Raw genomic sequence first — 19197 nt, 5'->3', positions numbered from 1 at the left:
ACCTGGCTGCCAAAATCAAATCAAAACCTCAAAAGCAAAATCACTGTGGCTGAAATTCTTCAACCTCAAATTTCCTTGGAGACTCAAAACCCACAAGCTCAAGCTACAATTCTTGCTTTTCAAATAAGAAAGAGCATTTTCCTTACCAGTGGGATATTTATTTTCCTTAAAATACAAAGACAAGTTAAAAGAAATCATAGCTGTTCAGACATTGGTCCAAGTGGGACATCTGTGACTTGCACTCCACCTATGAGGAGGAATGTCAGATCTGTTCAAAGGCAAGGGATACCCTTGGCCAGGGCGTCTATCCACATACTATCCTGAGCTACAGCTTGGGGCTCAGCCTCTGTGCTTCAGGAGCAAGGATTCCAAGACTAATAACACCTCACTTGAAAAGAAACAGTCACCTGGACCAAATCATAAATAAAGTAAATGGGTACCTAAGCCCTTTGTCTGAACACTAAGGTGCCCTCTGGGGCAGGAAGGAAAAGCAGTAACAGAGGGGAATTTATGAAAACAAAGGGCCTGGATGTACTATCTGATTCCTTAGCCTGTTGGTTACATATTTGATGGGGGTCATTTCTAGAAGGGTTTGGGTGATGAGAAACCTCTCTCATGCTTCTCAAATCAAAAACAACCAGGAGGCCCTTTGTTAATTTGTAACAGAGCAAAGCCCTTTGTATATTCAGATATGAGATCTGATGGAGGTGCAGGTATCTCGGGATGGATCAGGTGGACTCTGTCTGGGACTTATTACTGGTGACTCCATTCTGCTGTCTCAACTTTAAGCCCTTACCTGTCTTCCTTCCAACCCACTTTCACCATGTGTCATTCATTGCTCCTGGGGCCACTCTGTGGCTGCCTCCTTTCAGGTTTAGCTACATTCTGAGAGCACAGGGCAGATATCTAAATTTCATTAGTAAATGGTCCATGAGCAGCTAACTGCTTCTTCTGTTGTTCTGAGCGAGGTTCTCTGTGAAGAGCACTGACCCTAATCTCAGAAGAGCTGGCCCTGGTCCAAGCCTGAATATCTTATCCTTCCTGGGCTCAGACTGCATTTTCTCTAGACCCAAATCTTGGAATCCTTTGAGATTTTGAGTCTTAGAATCAAAGAATCACCAGGTGCCTTCCAATACTTACAAGTGGAGGGAACTGGGCACCTGCAGTGAGCCATGCAATGTACTCACAGTTTAAAGGACTGGTCCATTTAAGCTTCTCTTTAACTCAGTTTAAGTAAGTGCTGTGTTCATTTTACAGACGACAATCAAGCGTTAAGGCTTTAGTGACTTGCTCAAGGTCACAACTTAGTAAATGCTGGAGAGGGGATTTTTCTTTAGGCCAGCCTGATTCCCAGACCACTCATCTTTCTGCCATATCATGCTATTTCTCTTATTATATTGTTTTAAAACTGTATGTTTTACTTAAACTAATATGTTAAAATAACAAAATAAATTTAAATATTTGCTTAAAACAATGTGTTTTACAACATAAAAAGGCTCACAATGCATTTATCTAGATACTGTAAGGAAATTAAGAGCATAAATGAGAGACCTGAGTTCAAAATCCAGCTCTACCATCCACTATTTGGTGTGACCTTGAGCAAGTTACATTTTATCTCTTTATTCACGGAACAGTTGGTTACTGAGGATCCACGAGGGGGCCAGGTTCTAGGTGTGTGGGATGTAGTTGTCTATAAAACACTTCTATAAGCTTTGATTTTTCCATTATAGCGTTATTTCCAGGATTAAAGGAGAAAAAACATATTTAAAAAGGGCCATGCAAATGGCAAGAGATTTAAAAATGGTAATTGTTATTGCTACTGTGGTTATTACTGGATTTACTATTACTACAATTGCCACTGCTGTTCTGTTGTTATTTGACTTTGAGAGGCAGCAGGGTGGGTATTGGAGATGGGGGACCCTGCAGGAGGATGGATAGGAGACCGGGGGTGCAGCCTGACCCTCCTCTAATGCACGTCACACAGAGTTAGAAATGGGTGTTCTCTGGATACCTTCAGTCATGTTTGCTGTATCTATGTCTTGCACAGAGACAGAGCAAATGCGAGGCCAGATCATTTTAAATGGCCAAGATTGAATTGACTGGTGTCAGAACAGGCCTGTTATTTAATCAAAGGGCTTTTCTATTTAATAACCAAGTGACCAGAGCAGCAAAGAGGCACTGATGGAGTGAAAGCAGCTCCTGACTTGACAGCAAATTGTCCCTGATTAGTCATTTATAATTATTAAATTCAAACCAGATCTCAAACCTTTTTGATTTATCTCTTTGCTGACAAACAACTTTGGTGGTTTCAGAGGCTTTGATGCCTCATCTTTAATCTGCACCTTCTTTGGGGAGAGATTAGCAAAAGGATTTTGTGTTCTTGGCCTTGCCCTTAGCTGGAACTTGACTCACTACCTCACGTTTGAGCAGGGAAAGGATCCACATTTTGTTTCTCTACTGTCTGAAGCTACAGAGGTGAGCAAGAGAATCAAGAGAGGGACTCCTTTACTCCATTTTTAATACACTGCTAGGTATTTTTTCTCCTCATTTTAAAAATAGCCTCTCTTTTCCAGTATCCAGGAGCACTATTCCTTTTTTCTAGACTTTTCAATGTGCTCACAAGGTGTAGAACCTGAAAATCTTGGTGCTGTCTCTGAACTACTGATAAATAGATTTTAACTAACATAATATGCAATTTCGCACTCAGCTGCCATTAACTCTGGTTTGAAGATGCTAGGTGGGCTCTAAAGCAAGACTTGGTGGGATCACATCCTAGTTATGCCATTTATTTGTTGCAGAATCTTCAGCACATCACTTCACCTTTCTGAACCTCAGTTTTCTCCTCTATAAAATGGGAATACAAAGGTTGTTGTGAGAGTTACTGGATCAATGTGGGTAAAGGGCTCAGCACTATGCCTGGCACACAGTACCTACACAACTATTCAGCAGTAGTAGCAGTAGCAACAGCAGCAGTAACAGCAAGTGAGAGCAACCACCAGAGGGGAAAAAAATCACAGAGAAAATATTTAAAATGTATAAAAGTCTACCCAGTAACTTGATTTCGAGAAGCCAAGAAAAGCCCTACTTACTGACTTTGGCCACTGAACAGGGGACCCATAGCTAGTTTGGAAGCAGAGATAAGTTCTTGGCCAAGGAAAGGTCTTCCTCTTCTGTGGAAAGGAAAACATACTCAACCAGGCAGGTGGGAGGAGGAGACCCAGGCAGCCCCCTGTGCTACCACCAGCCTCGACAGCCAACTAGTAACCAGAGTCACTGTCGTTTCACAAACACAGACCACTTTCCCTTCACAAACATTTAGAGACCACTTTTCCCTCCAAAATACTCAAGGCCAGAGGAACAGGAGAGAAGACAGAAAACTTGTCTACCCAGGGCAGACAGCTAGCAAGTACATTTTCCAGAAAGACTGTCCTAGAAAAACTCCATTATGGGCACCAACCTAAAGTGGGAGAAGAGATTCATATGCACAAAGATTTTTAATAACAGGGTATGACAAAAGCACAAAATCAAATTAATCTGAGCACTTTTTCCCTAGGTCTCTAATAATTATAATTATTTTATTTCTTCCCACTGGATCTCAAGTTCACTGACTTGGATTAATCACAACCTTGGTTCATAAAGCATTATTAATACTGGCGCTTCCCAGTATTCACTTTGTTTATTCACTTATTTTTAACAACATAATGAACTCCCGCTTATTAAAAATTATCCCCACACAGAATGTTTGACAAAAATATTATCCATGTAGTTTAGGGAATGTTCAAATAATTGCTTAATTTCTAGAAAATTACTTCACTGAACTGACCAAGTTAGAAGGTTCAACTGCACAATTTGGGTTCAAATGTGCTTATTATGGAAGGCTGATTTTACAAGGAGAATTCTCAGTTCTTCACTCATTTGTTTCTGCCTTAAAGACCTCAGAGCTGGTAATGCCTTAGTCACAGCCTAAAAAACAGTATTCTCCTATCACTCTAGATAATTTTTAAAAATTCATACTCTAAACCTAATCAAGAAACACGAAGAAGCCTGGAAAACAGTTCTAGACTAAAGAGACATGACAAGAAATGCAGCACATGATCCTGAATTGGATTCTGGTCCAGCAAAAACAATAGCTATAAAATATGTTATCGTGACAGTTGGTAAATTTAAAAAATAAATGGTGGATGAGTTAATATAGTTTGTCAATGCTAAATTTCCTGCCTTTGAAAATTATACAGTGTGAGAGGATGCTCTTGTTCTGAATTGAAGTATTTGGCGTTAAAGGAACATAATATCTGCAACTCATTCTCAAATAGGAATAAAAATATTTACATTCATATGTTAAGTATATATGTATATATTCTATATATAAATATATAGAGACAGAGATACAGAGAGACAAAGAAAGGCAAAAAGGATAAAGCAAATGGGACAAAATGTAAACAATTAGTGAATCTGGGTAAAGTGTATTCGGGAGTATCTTATTCTAGACTTGCAACTTTTCTTTAGGTTTAAAATTAAATTAAAATAACATTACCCAAAGTAAAATAAAATAAATTCACAAATAACCTGTACACATATCCCCTTGCCATCCTCAAAAAAAAAAAAAAAAAAAAGAAAGAAAGAAAAGGAAAAGGAAAAGGAAAAAGGCTGTAAGTAGTGCCCTGCCCACTCATTCCTCCCCAGAGCATCGATATGCACTCTATGCCAGGAGCAGCAGGCCCTCCATGTGCCTCCAGCTCTGCCAGATCTGCCAACCCTTCATGCTTACAAGCCCCGTGCTCCTACAAGGCAGCAAATCCATCCAGGCACTAAGCAGAATCTCGTTGGTATTAACTGGAACATAATTCCTTAGGCTCAAGAAGAATATAGGTTAAGGATCTGATAAAAAATTGCTCTTTCCCAAACGAAACTGGAAACTCTTACAACAGATCATCTATGCTTAGATGTTCCTCTCTCTCAGTGAGAAAGAAACAACCATAAGCAAAATCACTGTGTAATAATACCCTTCTCCTTAAAACATGGTCCTTGAATATATCAATGTCTCTCCCTCGCCCTCTCTCTTTTTTTTTAGAGAGAGAGGGACAGGGAGGGAGAAGGAGAGGGAGAGAAACATCCATTTGTTGCCTTCCATAAGCCCCCTGAACAGGGACCAAGCTTGCAACCCAGGCACATGCCCTGACTGGGAATTGAACTGGCAACCTTTTGGTTTGCGGGACAATGCCCAACCAGTTGAGCCACACCAGCCAGGGCACAATGTCTCTTAATGTAGTTCCTCACAATGTTGCCTCTGGAGGTGATTCCAGAGAAGCCATGGACTGTCCATGTGACGAAGACCCCACTCCCTGTCCAGGGAGAGAGTTCATTAGCACAGACGAGGCCACCAGTTTTCAGAGTAATCGTCTTCACTAACTTAAGAATACCACTCTTGGCAACAGTCTGCAGAGAAGCCATCAGAACAATAATGTGAAAGTCAGTAACTGTTTTGGAGCAGTGTCTGGAAAGATGTCAACTGTGATTAGAGGGACATTTTCCTTCTGCAGCTGTCTTTGAAAGTAGAGGAGGGCCTCACCACAATCCCAAATTATAGGAGGAAGGTAAAGGGACCCCAAACGCCAGAGACGTGCAGGTATTCAGAACATCCCTTCTTTAGTGGTACTATCATGTCCTGTCAAGTTCTGAGTAGAAAAGCAAAAGTGTGGTGAGCCACAAATGGGCTGCTGGGAGGGGGAAAGAACGTGGCACTAAATTTTCTAATCCTGATTTTTGCTTCAAAGCCCATCCCAATCACTTTTATCCTGAAGTCTGAAACCAAGGTCTGGATTTTGCAGAATCAAAGCATATTTACCCAGCATTTAATCTATTTTCCCAGGAAACTGGTGTTTTACTAAGAATAGAATTCTTAGTACAGAATTTTCCTGGACATTTCTAAAGCCTAACAGAAAAAACTCAACAAATGTTTGTTGACTGACATATATGAAAAAATCAACCCACCTATCCCCAAATGGCAAGTATATAGAATTTCTTTTCAGAAAGACTAAAACATTAAGGCATGCAATCCATAAAATTTCATTTTTTACTGTGGAGCCCACAGTATTCCTGAAATTTGACAACAGAACCCCAGGAACAACAGGAGACTCGGAAAAATAAATTTCATTATATAGATTCATTCAGTCAACAAATATTTTATGGAGCACTTATATTATACGCCATGCACTGTGCAGGCTACTGTAGATACATTGGTCAAAAAGAGATACAGTCTTTGCCCTCAGGAAGAATATAGTTGAGTAGGGAACAGTAGGAGTCAGAGAGGACAAACCAGTAAGCAAATAAACAAACTAGTTATAGAGTGCACTAAGTGTTATGAAAAAAGTAAACCAGGGTAATATGAAAGGGGGCAGGCGCAGAGCCACTAGAAAGAGTGGCCAGGGAGGCTTCTTGGAGGAGGGACATACATTTGAGTGATAGGACGGAGCCAGCCAAGCAAAGATGGGGATGAGTGAGGAAGGTGAGCTTCTAAAGACCTCTCATCATTAAAGGTTCAAGATCTCTCCTCCTACATGTCCCACACATAGTACCTGATTCCCATACATGTGACTCTCTGATATATCCTGGGGTATATCTCATCCTGGACATCACCACTCTCTGAACAGTCTAGGTTTCCTGGGACCAAACATTCCAGGCACGGACCCAAACCAGAAGACAAGAAATCCTCTCCCCAGTAGAACTTCAGTTCTGTCTTGAAACTGTTAACAGGACTCAGGCCAAAAACAGACGCTCTATCTTGCAGAAGCACCTTTTCAATCTAATTTTGGACTCCTGGTTCTCAATGTTGCAAAAGTTTACCAAATAGTGGCTCTCTAAGTTTGGCAGCACTAGCCTGCTGTGTTTCAGCCAGAGCTCATCATTGATTCTTCAGTAAACATTCACTTCAAGTGACCACAGACAGTGCTGCTATTCTCCTCACTGGACGTCTCACATTGGCAATATGATAAATGTTACACAGTGATTTAACTACACAGGCAAACTTGGGAAAACTAAGTTTATTAGCCAATTGTAGTTATACCATATTGGAAGAGGAAGAGCAAACATGGAATATAATATTACTCATCATAATTGAGTATCACCAATATGTTAGGGAAAATGGCAGAGATAGTTGAATACTAAAAAATGTAATTTTTAATGAACTTTAAAGAAAGAAAATATGTTGCTTATTTGGGTGTATACCTTGGGGTCGTGTTTCCAACAGACAGGTCTGGTGCCACAGTGGTTTGGGAGAGCATTTTAGGCAGTATGCTTACCAGCTGTCTTAGTTTGGGTATAAGCTGCTCATGTGGGAGGTGAATGCCAAGAAGAACTGTGGGAAGTGAGGCAGTGAGATGGGGAAAGGAGGGAAGCCATGAAGGGGTGTGGAGTCAGCAGGTTACAGCCATGGGCAGCTGGAGTCCAATCCAATGAGAAGCCCCCAATAGACTGTAGGACACACTTCATAATTTCCCAATGAGGTGTAAGGAGGTGCAAGGACTCCTACCTCTCCTTGATGGAGAGGGGCTCCTCGGGATGCTAACCCTCTTGATTGGACAACCCCTCAGGTAGAAGGACACAGGAAGTCGTAGGTGGGTACAGGGTGCTCTGCAGGTAGCATCTGGAATGAGCCTAGGGGCTGAGTGGGGCACTGGGAGAGTCTGCTACAACAGGATTTACCCAGCTTCAGATTGTAGAATAAGAAAGTTACTACGTTTCTAATTCACTGCCTGGTTTAAAGGAGAAAAGCTCAGATTGGGGCTACGTCACCTTTAAAACCCACCCAATGCTTACCAACCTCAATCCTTCTTTTCTGGGTGCAACAGCAGCTAGCTAGAATTTACTTACATTGTTTTTTTGTGTTACTTATCTTTATGGTTATAATTATTTATGAGGTCTGTCAGGGAAAAGTTCAACCATCATTAACATATTTGTGCAACATCGATGTAACCTGGCAGCCATGGAAAGTGGACTGGAATGCACATGTGTGAACAATGATGACTTCACTGTACTAGGCAGTGGGGGTGGTAGACACCGTTGAGTGAGCATGTGTACTGTGTGGTCATCCCATTCAAAATGACTGAATGAGTAGAGCAATAAACCTGCATCAAATTTTGTGTTAAGCTTGAATATTCCTCCACAGAAACTATTCAAATGATTCAGAAGTTACAGCTGTGGGCAACTGGTGATTGGCAGCTTTATCACGACAATGTGCCCAATCATGCATCACATCTTGTGCAGAGTTTTCCAGTGAAACACCAAATCACCCAGGTGACTCAGCCCCCTACAGCCTAGATTTGGCATCCTGTGACTTCTGGCTTTTCCCAAAACTAAAATTACTTTGAAAGGAAAGAGATTTCAGACCATTGATGAGATTCAAAAAAATACGACAGAGCAGCTGATGGTGACTGGGAGAACTGTGTGAGGTCCCAAGATGCCTACTGTGAAGGGGTCTGAGGTGTCATTGCCCTATGCACAATGTTTGTTGTATCTTGTATCTTCTTCAATAAAATCTATTTTTCATATTACATGGCTGGATACCTTCTGGAAAGACCTCGTATAGCAAGCATATTGGTTTTGTTAATCATGATAAAACTTTCCATTAAAGATAGAATATAAGGAAAAAAAACTTGTTTTCTAGAAAATGTTAAGTATTTTTCTGTGTGGCTGTGGTAAAAGGTGATTCACAAATGAGTGAGGTTTAGGAAACACTTTCTTTGTGTAAATTCAGTATCATAACTCACACAAAGTAACTGTCCCATGTGTTTTTGTTGCTTATGAGAAGTACAGAAAAAGCGATGCTCTGAACCTTTCTCCCCTGGGACGACTGCAAAGGGACTCCTCCTTTCCCCCCATCCGCCCTTTGTGGAGAGGATTTGTAGCTCTCTGTCTGCCCAGTCATGGATTAAAAATGAAATTCATATCTAATAGGTCTAACTTTAGCCACAGGAAATGGGAGCACTTGGGGGACCCAAAGGGTTAGCCACACTTTGTTTAAGGATGGCCACTGTTATCTTTACTGGGCACGTTTTCCCTTTTTGGGCGTGGAGGGTGTGGAGGCTAAGGTTTGGGGAGTGAGCGGAAGGTGAGGTCTGCTGGATCTGTTTCCTGGTCAACTCTGTGTCACAGTTCTGGCTCTCAAAGCTATGCTACATATCATAAGGACCCAGTGATGCCTACTTTAGGATGTATTGTAAAAGATATTTTAATGGTAAAAACCACTCAAACAATGAATTTTAAAACCCTCTGTATGGTGCAAACATATCTATAAAATGCTTCAGTAAAAAAAAGTTTCAACCTAGTTTTCTAAAATGTGTATTTATATATTTCCTCTGGCTTGATTACAATATACACAATTTACAGGAATCTGTTTTATACATTTTAATCAGAAGTTGCCAGAACGCAACTGATGTTATTTCTCTCTTATCTGATGCAGAATAGAGTAACTGGGGAATAATTATTACCTGACAGTTATCTATTTTTTAAGGCCATTGAACTAGAAATGTAACCTTGGGTGTTTCACTTTTCCTCTCTGGATTTCAGTTTCATTACCTGTAAAATAAAGGAGTTGGACTAGGTGACCTCTAAAGTTTCCTTCCAATATTGTTTGCATGTATGAAAACATGTGGCCAAGGAGTTTGCTGGGTCAGGGAGGAAAGCGGGCAATGAGAATGGCAGAGATTGGGAAGTACTTCCTAGAAATAAATATGAGATTCTTAATTTGCCTCAAAATCACAGAATACAATAATCCTATCTGTAGGTGATAATTCTGAACCACAGGTTTGCGTTCAGGTCCCAGCATTCCCCAGGGCACTCCACAAAGAAAGTGACCCACTAATGTGCTCTGAACAAATGGACAAAGGTACCTTCCCTCGGTACCTTTTGAGGAGTCAAGGCTAATGCCAGGAAGACCAATGATCAATGAAAGAGAAGAGAAAATGCAGGGGATTAGAAAAAAGAAAGAGAGGTAAAAAATAGAATGAACAAGAGAGAAAGGAAAGGTGAGAAAAAGATATACATGCATACATATATACATACGAGGTATATCTGGAAAAAGTCCAGCCACTGTTAATATAATGAGAATGGTTTGCGCAACATCCATGTAACCTGGCAGCCAAGGAGAGTGGACTGGAATGCACATGCATGAACAATGACGACTTCACTGTACTAGTCAGTCGGGGTGGTGGTAGATGCATTGAGTGAGCTTCTGTACTGTGTGGCCATCACATTCAAAATAACGGAGCGAGTAGAGCAATGAATCTGCATCAAATTTTGCATTAAGTTGGAACATTCCTCCATGGAAACTATTCAGATGATTCAGAAGGCTGCAGTTATGGGCAACTTGTGATTGGCAGCTTCATCATGACAACGCTCATGCATCACATCTTGAGCAATTTTTTTGTGAAACATCAAATCACCCAGGTGACTCAGCAACCCTACAGCCCAGATTTGGCGTCCCGTGACTGCTGGCTTTTCCCAAAAGTAAAATCACCTTTGAAAGGGAAGAGATTTCAGACTATCAATGAGATTCAGGAAAATATGACAGGCAGCTGATGACAATTCGGAAAACTGTGTGAAGTCCCAAGGTGCCTACTTTGAAGGGCACTGAGATGTCCTTGTTCTATTTACAATGTTTCTTGTATCTTGTTATCTTCTTCAGTAAATGTTTCTATTTTTCATTTTTCGTGGCTGGATACTTTCTGGGAAGACCTTCGTACATACATACATACATACATACATACACACAGTCAGTTCTTGTTATTTGTGGTAGTTATGTTCAGTTAAGTCTTCACAGACAATAAGTTTGTGAATACTAAACTATTGCTCCTAGAGGAAATACAGGGTTAAATTCCTGCGAGCTTGTTTTACCTGTGTTTATTTAATACATATTGTTGATCCATTAACATTGAACTCATTGCAACAACAATTATAGAACTTGTGCCTTAAGAAAGCCTATCTAGTACACATACTTTCTCTGTAAGGCACATCGCAGACATCTACTGCTCAGGAACACTAAACAGCACTTCCACATGGGTGAATTTTAAACAGTGAAATCAACCAAGTATATAACACACACTGGATTTTGAAGTCTTAGTATAAAAAAAAGGTAAGAATGTCTCCTTAATAATTTTTATATTGATTACATGTTGAAATGCTAATATTTGGATATATTGGGTTAAATAAATTATTAAAATTAACTTCATCTGTTTCTTTTTACCTCTTTTAATGGAGCTACTGGGATTGTTAAAATTGCATCTGTGGCACACATCCTATTTCTATTGGACAGCACTGCTTCAGAGGGCACAGTGTTCTGTTGTTGAGACCTGGATTTTAGCATTTTTCTTTTTAGACCTGGATTTGCATTATAGCTACTATTGCCATAAAGGAAAATAGATTCACTGGACTCTCTTTTTCCTTCTTGCTCCTCCCTGCGCCATGCAGACAGGGTAGGCAACAAAAGGAGAAAGGGCAGCGATGATCCTGATGACGAAATATCAGCCCCTTAACAAACCAGTATACTTCCCACCTGGGTGGCCACAGTCAGGAACCAGGGGCATTGCTGACTCCGCGCAGGGACTGATTTCCTGGCTGCTGTTAAAACAATGCACCAGAGAACAAAGTGCCTTCAAAACTAAGAATAGAAAAATAGCTCTAAATAAGATTTCCAGGACTGTGCAGGAACAAATTCCTCCCCTACTCCAACGCTAAGCTGCCTTCTACCCTTGGTTTAAAAAATGTCCCTGTCTCAGCCCCAACCAGCCTGCATTCTTAGCAGTCTGTACACACAGCTCTAGGTGAGGACTAAAGGGCAAAGTGGAAAGGGAGGTCCTAGAGGAAGAGATGACATGGGTTGTACCCTAATGGACCCACACCACAATGGTTCTACAGTTGAGACTAGGCATTATATGCCTCTGTCATCCATGGCTTGGCTATGAAGATGAAGAAAACTCAGCTTTGCCATGTGATTTATAAAACTGGTGGGTCAGAATGGGCACTGTTTTTAATCAGGTATTAAGGGAATGAAACCTAATTGTATCTGAGCATAAGTCATCTGCTTGGAAGAAAACTACTACTACTACTACTACTACTACTACTACTACTACTACTATTATTATTATTATTATTATTATTATTATTATTATTATTATTAGCGGCTGTGGGCCATTGGGCAAGTGAACTAACCTCTGCAGGGCTATGTTTTAGCATCTATATAATAAAGCAATTGGATTATATGAGCCTTCCTATTCCATCTAGTCCAAAAGTTCTGTGACCCTGTGAACATACAAACGAGATACCACCAACTTCTTCATCCTCATTCTCTCATTCATCTAAAAAATGCTCATTGTGCAATTAATATGAGTCAGACCCTGAGCCTGATACTGGCATATAAATACAGAAAAACATCTCTTCCACTGGATGAAGTTTTTAAGAGAAGGAAGGAAAGGAGAAGGCAATGGACTAAATAATTAGAGCAAAGTTCTTCATCTGGGACCACAGGCCTACACAGAAGAGAATCTTCAAAAATGCAAGTGAACTTAAGAAAGCAAAGGGCTAGTGATTTAGAAGAACTAGGATATGCCAGGTACCATGCCCAATTCTTAGTACATAGTGGGTACTTGAAGAGTTAGCACAGCAGACAGTGTTCAAGGTCGTCGTCGGCAGCCGTCCGTCTCGAGAGACGATGGTGTAGCTTCTTAAGAGTCTATCTGCACCGCCGAGAATGGTTGTGCAGTCCGACTCGGGAGTGACACGGTATCTGTCTCCTCCCATGTTGAATCGACATCTTGCGATGACGCTGAAGCTACAGAGCCTGGGCAGGGTAATATGGAGGGTCTGCTGTTGCCCATGCAGTAGACGCCCCCTCTCTTCGCAGCTGAAGGGTCCAAGGGAAAGACGGAGTCAATACAGCTTGGCTTCAGGTGCGCCGCAGGAGTTGCCGGTGTTGACTACAACGTCAAACCGCCTTAGGGACTCCGGCTCCGGATTTTCTGTCGGGGTTTACTCCCTTAGCCTTTCCCCTGAAGAGGTATGCCGCAAGGCCGCGGAGGTTTTTTGGAGTCAGAGTTTTCCTTCTCTGATGTACCCTGACTGGAAGATCGAACCAGCGACACTTAGCTCGCAGGCCGACGCTCAATCCACTGAGCTAAACCAGCCAGGGCAAGTGTTCAAGGTATACATGGGAATAAATACATGATAGATTTGAATGAGCTTCTTTGGTGCAATACTCATCTCTTTCCCATAGCTGTGCCTTCACCAACCCTCATGCCAGATGGTTATAAGCATTTAACAGGCCGAGAGAGTATTGTACTCATCTGACGAGGGATGACTGTCCCTGCTCAACAGAGAGGTGGGGGATGGTAGGATAAAATTAGATAACCTATGTGAAATACTCATCGCTAGTCAGCTCTCCAGAGGTACTAGCAGATACTCCTTTATCACATATTCATTTAGAATCTAATAAATGCTGGGCCTTGGGTTAGATATTATCATCTTCATCATTCATTGTTACTATGTGAATTCTTCCCCAATATTGGAGTGTGCTCCACATAGTAGGCACTCAATAAATGTAGGTTGAGGAAATAAATAGGAATGATCTCTCTGGTAGATTAATCTATTCTTCAGCAAACTCTTATGCCCTCTCCTGACCTCTATGGCCTGCGACTTGCTCTGGCCAATGGAATATGGGTGAAAGGACAGTGTACCAATCCTGAACCTAGGCCTTAAGAGGTATTATGTGTTTCTGCTTGCTCATCTGGGACCTTCTGAGCTAGCTCCCCAGGAAAAAGAAATATACACGTGGGCGGCTAATGGACCCACATGGAACAGACTACCCTGGACAACCTGCACACCTATGAGCATAAGAATAAATGCTTGTTATTGTTTGCCACCAAGTTTGGGGTGGCTGTTACTCAGCCAAAGTTGGCTGAGATAGTCTCTTTTACCCACATCCAGAGATTTCAGGCAGAGAGTGGCTTTGGCTTCTCTTATGTCTCACTAAAGTGGGATTTCAGCAATTGGGTCATTTTATGGCTCTCTCTATTTCATTTTCTCTGGGCTGATAATGTCCCATTTAAAAGGGCTACAAAGACCCATGTTTTGGAAATCTTGGTACCTGGCATAGAGTCAAGTACAAAGCTGGTTCTTAGGCAGTTCTTGATGAGTTAAGGTTGGGTGGACCATTTGTTCTGGTGGGATGAGCATTGTCAAAGTCACCAGCAGGCAACAACCTGGGGCTCAGATGCGCAGAGCCACTGGTTCTGCAGTCCCCAAAGTGTGGAAAGTTGATGTGCTGGTGACACAATATCATTTCAGACTATATGGTACAGACCTGGATGCATTTATTATAATGTGTTTTAGGAAAAACATTATAGCGTTCAGTAACTTCAGGACTATTACTGCTTAGGATGAGCCCAAGTTAAAACAAAACAAAACAAGTAGATAATTTAAAGAAAACAATAAGTAAAAAATATAAGTGGTATGTGAATATGGGAAACATTGCTGGAGTTTAGGAAACACTGACCCATTTCGAGTCTTATTTTCCTACAAATCACAATCATAATCATAGCTAGCATTTTTCAGCACTGACAAGATGTACTGTTGTAAGCGTTTCACAGATATTTTTATAAACCGAGGCAGATACTATCGACATTTCCATTTTGCAGGTAAGGTAATTGAGACCCAGAGAGGCAAAGGCCTAAAGTCAAGTGGTAGTCAGGATTAGAACTCAGACTGTCAACCTCCAGGATCCAGGTTCTTAACAGCCATGTTTCTAGTGGAGAACCTGATACCCAGAGAAGTTCAGCGTTGTCCAAGGTTAACCATAAGACCTAGAACCTGAACCCAAAACTCCTGACTAACAGCCCAATGTTCGTGAGGAGCACTTGGGTGGGAGCATCGGGAGTTTATGGCAGGGGCTGGATGGGGTCTGCAAGAAACAAGGGAGGGAGAGAGGTGGTAAACTCCACAAGCAAGATGTGGAAGGGAAAGGATGGGGAGACAAACAGCTGCCAAACAGAGGCAGGTGCTCACGGGATGAGAAGCTAGAATATGGATCAACTTATTCAGAACAAGAGGGCTGACAGAGCAAAGGATGGCACACAGGGGCTGCTTCCTGAGCCTCCTCCCAAGAGACCCACCCTCCCTGGTCAGCACTGGGAACTGGTTTCCCTCAGCGACATCCACATAGTCTATATTTAGGTCCTAAAATCACCCATTGTTTCTGTCCTGGTGGACACTCGGGGTCACCACCCTGACCCTGACCTCTCCAAGTCATACCTCTGAGTGTTCCATCAGAGAGGCCTTTTTAGGATCTAGTCTGAATCAACTTCCCCTTCCATGGCTTCCACTTGGCGTTCTGGGCAAGCTGTAAAAACATGGCTGGAATCGGCACTTTAAAATGCAGTACTGACCTTCTGTGGAGTATGCTGCTTCCTTCCCTCCACAAAGTCAAACCAGGGCCATCTTTATCGCAGGATAGAAGATATTTCACAGCCCTGCTGTCACTAAGCCCTTACACACTAAGGACTCATTTTTCTGGTAGCTATCGATGTGTTACGGTCAATAAGACCTGGGACATGGGTCCTGTGTGCTGAGTGTCCACTCTGTACTAGGCACTGTCAGGAGTCATTTTATTTATTCCTCATGACAGTCCTATAAAGTAGACACTATTTATTATTCCCATTTTACAGAGGAGAGGTTTAGTAACATGCAAAGGATTGCATGGCTAGTAAAAGGCAAAGCTGGGACTCAAACCTGCATCTCTATGGTTCTAAAGCCCATGCCCCTAACCATTACACTCTAGCATTTCTCCAGACACAGAACAACCTTGGCCAAATCTCAGAGGATACAGTTATGAGATCTATAAAGGGCTTCTTACCTCCCTTTCTCACCCTTCATGTCCAGTTACCAATTGCTCCTCCCACATCCAGCCCAGTTCCTACAGATCCTTTCTTTGGAGACTCTCAGAACCAAGAAATAAAAATTCATTTAGTAATATTTTCAAGAGCAGAATAGAGGTCAGTAGCCAGCCGGAAAATTACATTTTGAGTTCCAGTTTATATTCTTGGGAAAAGTGTTCTCAAAAGCACTCATTAAATCATTTAGCTTTGAAATAGGAAAAATATGAGAACTATGTTTTACATTTTGGACAAGATATTTGCATGCCTAAGATTCATATCAGAGCTAAATGAGTTTAGAGACATCTCCGTTTGATAGGTGGGGATACTGAGTCTGAAGAAGGCAGTGACTTGTCATAGATGCCTCTTATACAGGTGATAAATTGGACTATGGCAAACATCCACCAGAACAGGTTGATCTGTTCAAGGACTGGAAAGCAAAGTGTCACTGAAGACACTGTATATGACAGATATGAGAAGGGCCCCATCATTCAAATCATCATTTAGAACTTAATGGCTAAGAATGTCATCTGGATTCATTCTGCCTGGATTTGAAGTCTGGTCCCCTACTGACTAGCTAGATAACCTTGGGCAAATTAAATTATTTATCTTCTCTAAGCCTCAGTTTTACCATCTGTAAAATGGTGATGATACTAATACCCAAATCCCTGCAGTGTTGTAAGAATTTCATGACCTAATGTGAATAAAGTGCTTAGTAACATAGGAAGTACCTAACAAATGTTAGCTGTTATTGTACTAATTTGTTAATGTTGCATTAACCATCATTGAAATGTAGTAAATAATTTTAAATGTCGTCAATGTCTGTATCTCAAAGGCTCAAAAGTTATTCTTTATCAAGTGAACAAATAGCTAGGTGAGTGAGGTGGGAAAAAAGATAATGAAACCATCCAAATCACATGAAAAGATAAAAAATATATGTCTATAATGGTCATATACATAAAAGCTGAAATTAGCATTATAACAATCAGTCTCAGAAACACAATTCTGATGCAAGGAATAGAAAAAGCAACAGGCAACCTTGGGGGCACAAGTGAGAGGCAACCACACAGTGATGTTTCTCTCCCTCTTTCTCCTTTCCCCTCTCTCTAAAAATAAACAGACAAACAAATAAATAAATTATTTTAAGAAAGAAAAAGCAAGAGGCATTTCCTTTAGGAAATAGTTCTGGCTTATCCAAAGCTTTAACAACTACCCACAAACAAAAGGGACAGAGAGAGTAAGCTTCTGGGCTACTAATTAGCCCATAGAAATAGAACATTTCAGCCTCTCCATCTGAAATAACCCAAGCCAGGCACCAACACTCTTAATGAGAACACTAGCAAGTCTGAGTCTCCCCTGATATTATCTGACTTCATTTTCCCAACGATGAGAATACATTCAAAACACGATGATTACTTTAAGGAAAGCTACAAAAAAGTTGCTCCAAGCAGAATGAACTTCCAAAACTGAGTTCAGCCATCTTCCAATCCAAAGAAGAGAAGATCTTGGAAATCTACTTTGTAATCAAAACAAAACAGAAGGCAGGTGTGTCCTTTTTTTTTCCTCTCTTTCCTTCCCATTAGCAGAAAACAGGTCTCTTATAAAGATTAATATACTAGCATCAAGGAGCAAAGAGTGAAAGACCCACCTCCCCTTGCTCTCCTCCAATCACAGATGCTAAAGGGCGCACTGACAGCTAGCCACTCCGCTTAACTCACCATCTCCACCAAGCATAACCAGCTGTGGTCTTAAACACAACCACACAGCTCTTTTCTGATTCATACTAACCTGAGGCAGAAGTCTGCCTCCATCATCCCAGGTCTTTTTAACAGCAGCTTCCTGCTGTTTCTTGGGAGAGAAAAGGACAGCTGCGCCCTCCCAGCACCTCAGCCGCTGGCACCCTTCAGCCAGGCTTGGGTGGGATCTGGAAGCTGGTCCAGCCCCGGGTCAGCTGCAGGGAGCTTACCTGAGCACGGACAAAGAAGCAACACCACACCATGGGGCGCTCCGACCGCATCCACCCGGGAGTCCCCCGCTCCTGACAGTGGCGGAGCCCTGTGGACAGGATACTCAGAGCAGAGTAGAGCATGGTTTCCCTGAAGGAACTCCTCCCCCCAACTTGGGCTGCATGACAGGAAGTGACAGGGGCCATCAGTTACAAATGTCAGGAGTTGAGAACCACACCAGCCAAGAGCTCCGGCGGTTTCTTCACCTGCCGCTGCTGCCTTTTTAGAGCACCCTGCCTTCTGGAGTTCAAAGGCACATCAGAAATTCGGTTTCTGTCTGACAATCCCCAACCTGTAAGAAATACGCAGTGCTCACTGGGCCCCCACCTAAAGCCATGCTGGGCACTTTGGCAGTTCTGACGGCTATGCTGCCAGGATGACCTGCCTCAAATCTGGGGCCCTGCAGACCAAACACTGGGGTGAAGTGAAGAGAGAAGGAACACTGGGAGGAGAGTTTGGGGTATTCAAAGAGGAATCAATAGTTCACTTGAACTTCACTCAAGAATCAGAGGCCCTGCCCAGACACAGAGCCCACTCTGAGTGCCAGTTTCAGAGCAACTCAATGAATGAGAGTGTGGTAAACACCACACCCATCCGTTTCTTCCTTTTTCCTCAGGTAAATCTTCTCTTCAGAGCCCATGCAAAACAGTTGTTTCTAGAAACCTCCCTTTCAGCTTTTGACGTGGATAACAAGAGGTCTTACTGTTCTTCTCAGTTATTATGGAAATAACTGATGGTGACATCTCTCATTTTATCAACTGGGGATCTCACCAGACTGAACATGTTGCCCAGTCCCTGGCGTTTTACCAAATCCAGATTTCTTGGGTGAGAAAGATGGTCACACAAGGAACTATAAAGTTTCAGATGAAAACTATGCCCTGTTCAACCCCACCCACAATCAACACCCTACCCTGCATAGAGGCACTTGGTCTCAGACCCAAGGAGACATAGCTTCAGTGCAGCTTTCAATTATTTATTTTTAGTTTTCAGTTCCCTAATGGGGTAGTATTTGAATAGCAAAAACCTTTCTAGTTGTAACTTTAGGCTGCAAAGATTTAGCCCAGGGTTTTCTAAAGCATTCTTATAAATGCACAGATTTTTTAAAGAGCCTTTGCCTGTCTTAGCCCTGAGTTAAGTGGGGCGCCCAGCAAAGAAGGAAGGTTCATTTGAACAAGATTTATTCCAAGACCCAACTTCAGAGCTTACAGGAAAGCAGCTCTCCCCACTCACTCAGGCCAGTGGCCTGGCCCCTCACACAGCACCCCGGAAGAGTG

At 41.9% G+C, this 19197-nt stretch overlaps 1 protein-coding gene across 4 annotated transcripts in view; it reads right to left on the bottom strand.

Moving 5' to 3' along the window:
• Positions 1-19197, bottom strand: part of ARHGEF3 (Rho guanine nucleotide exchange factor 3) — a 313957-nt gene that overhangs the window by 148002 nt on the left and 146758 nt on the right. Inside the window, exon 1 of one of the 4 annotated variants that reach the window (XM_090283996.1) lies at positions 17884-17979. The exons of the other annotated variants lie outside the window; for them this stretch is intronic. Coding sequence (XP_090140122.1) covers positions 17884-17934 — 51 coding nt within the window. The 5' untranslated portion in view covers positions 17935-17979. Of the gene's footprint in view, positions 1-17883; positions 17980-19197 lie in introns of those variants that run through there. 4 annotated transcript variants of the gene reach the window in all.

This window comes from Furipterus horrens, unplaced genomic scaffold (assembly GCF_987537825.1).
Source record: "Furipterus horrens unplaced genomic scaffold, mFurHor1.1.pri manual_scaffold_7, whole genome shotgun sequence".
In the NCBI taxonomy this organism is placed as follows: Eukaryota; Metazoa; Chordata; class Mammalia; order Chiroptera; family Furipteridae; genus Furipterus; species Furipterus horrens.
The sequence above is the reverse complement of the archived record's forward strand: the minus strand, read 5'-3'. Positions and strand labels throughout refer to the sequence as shown.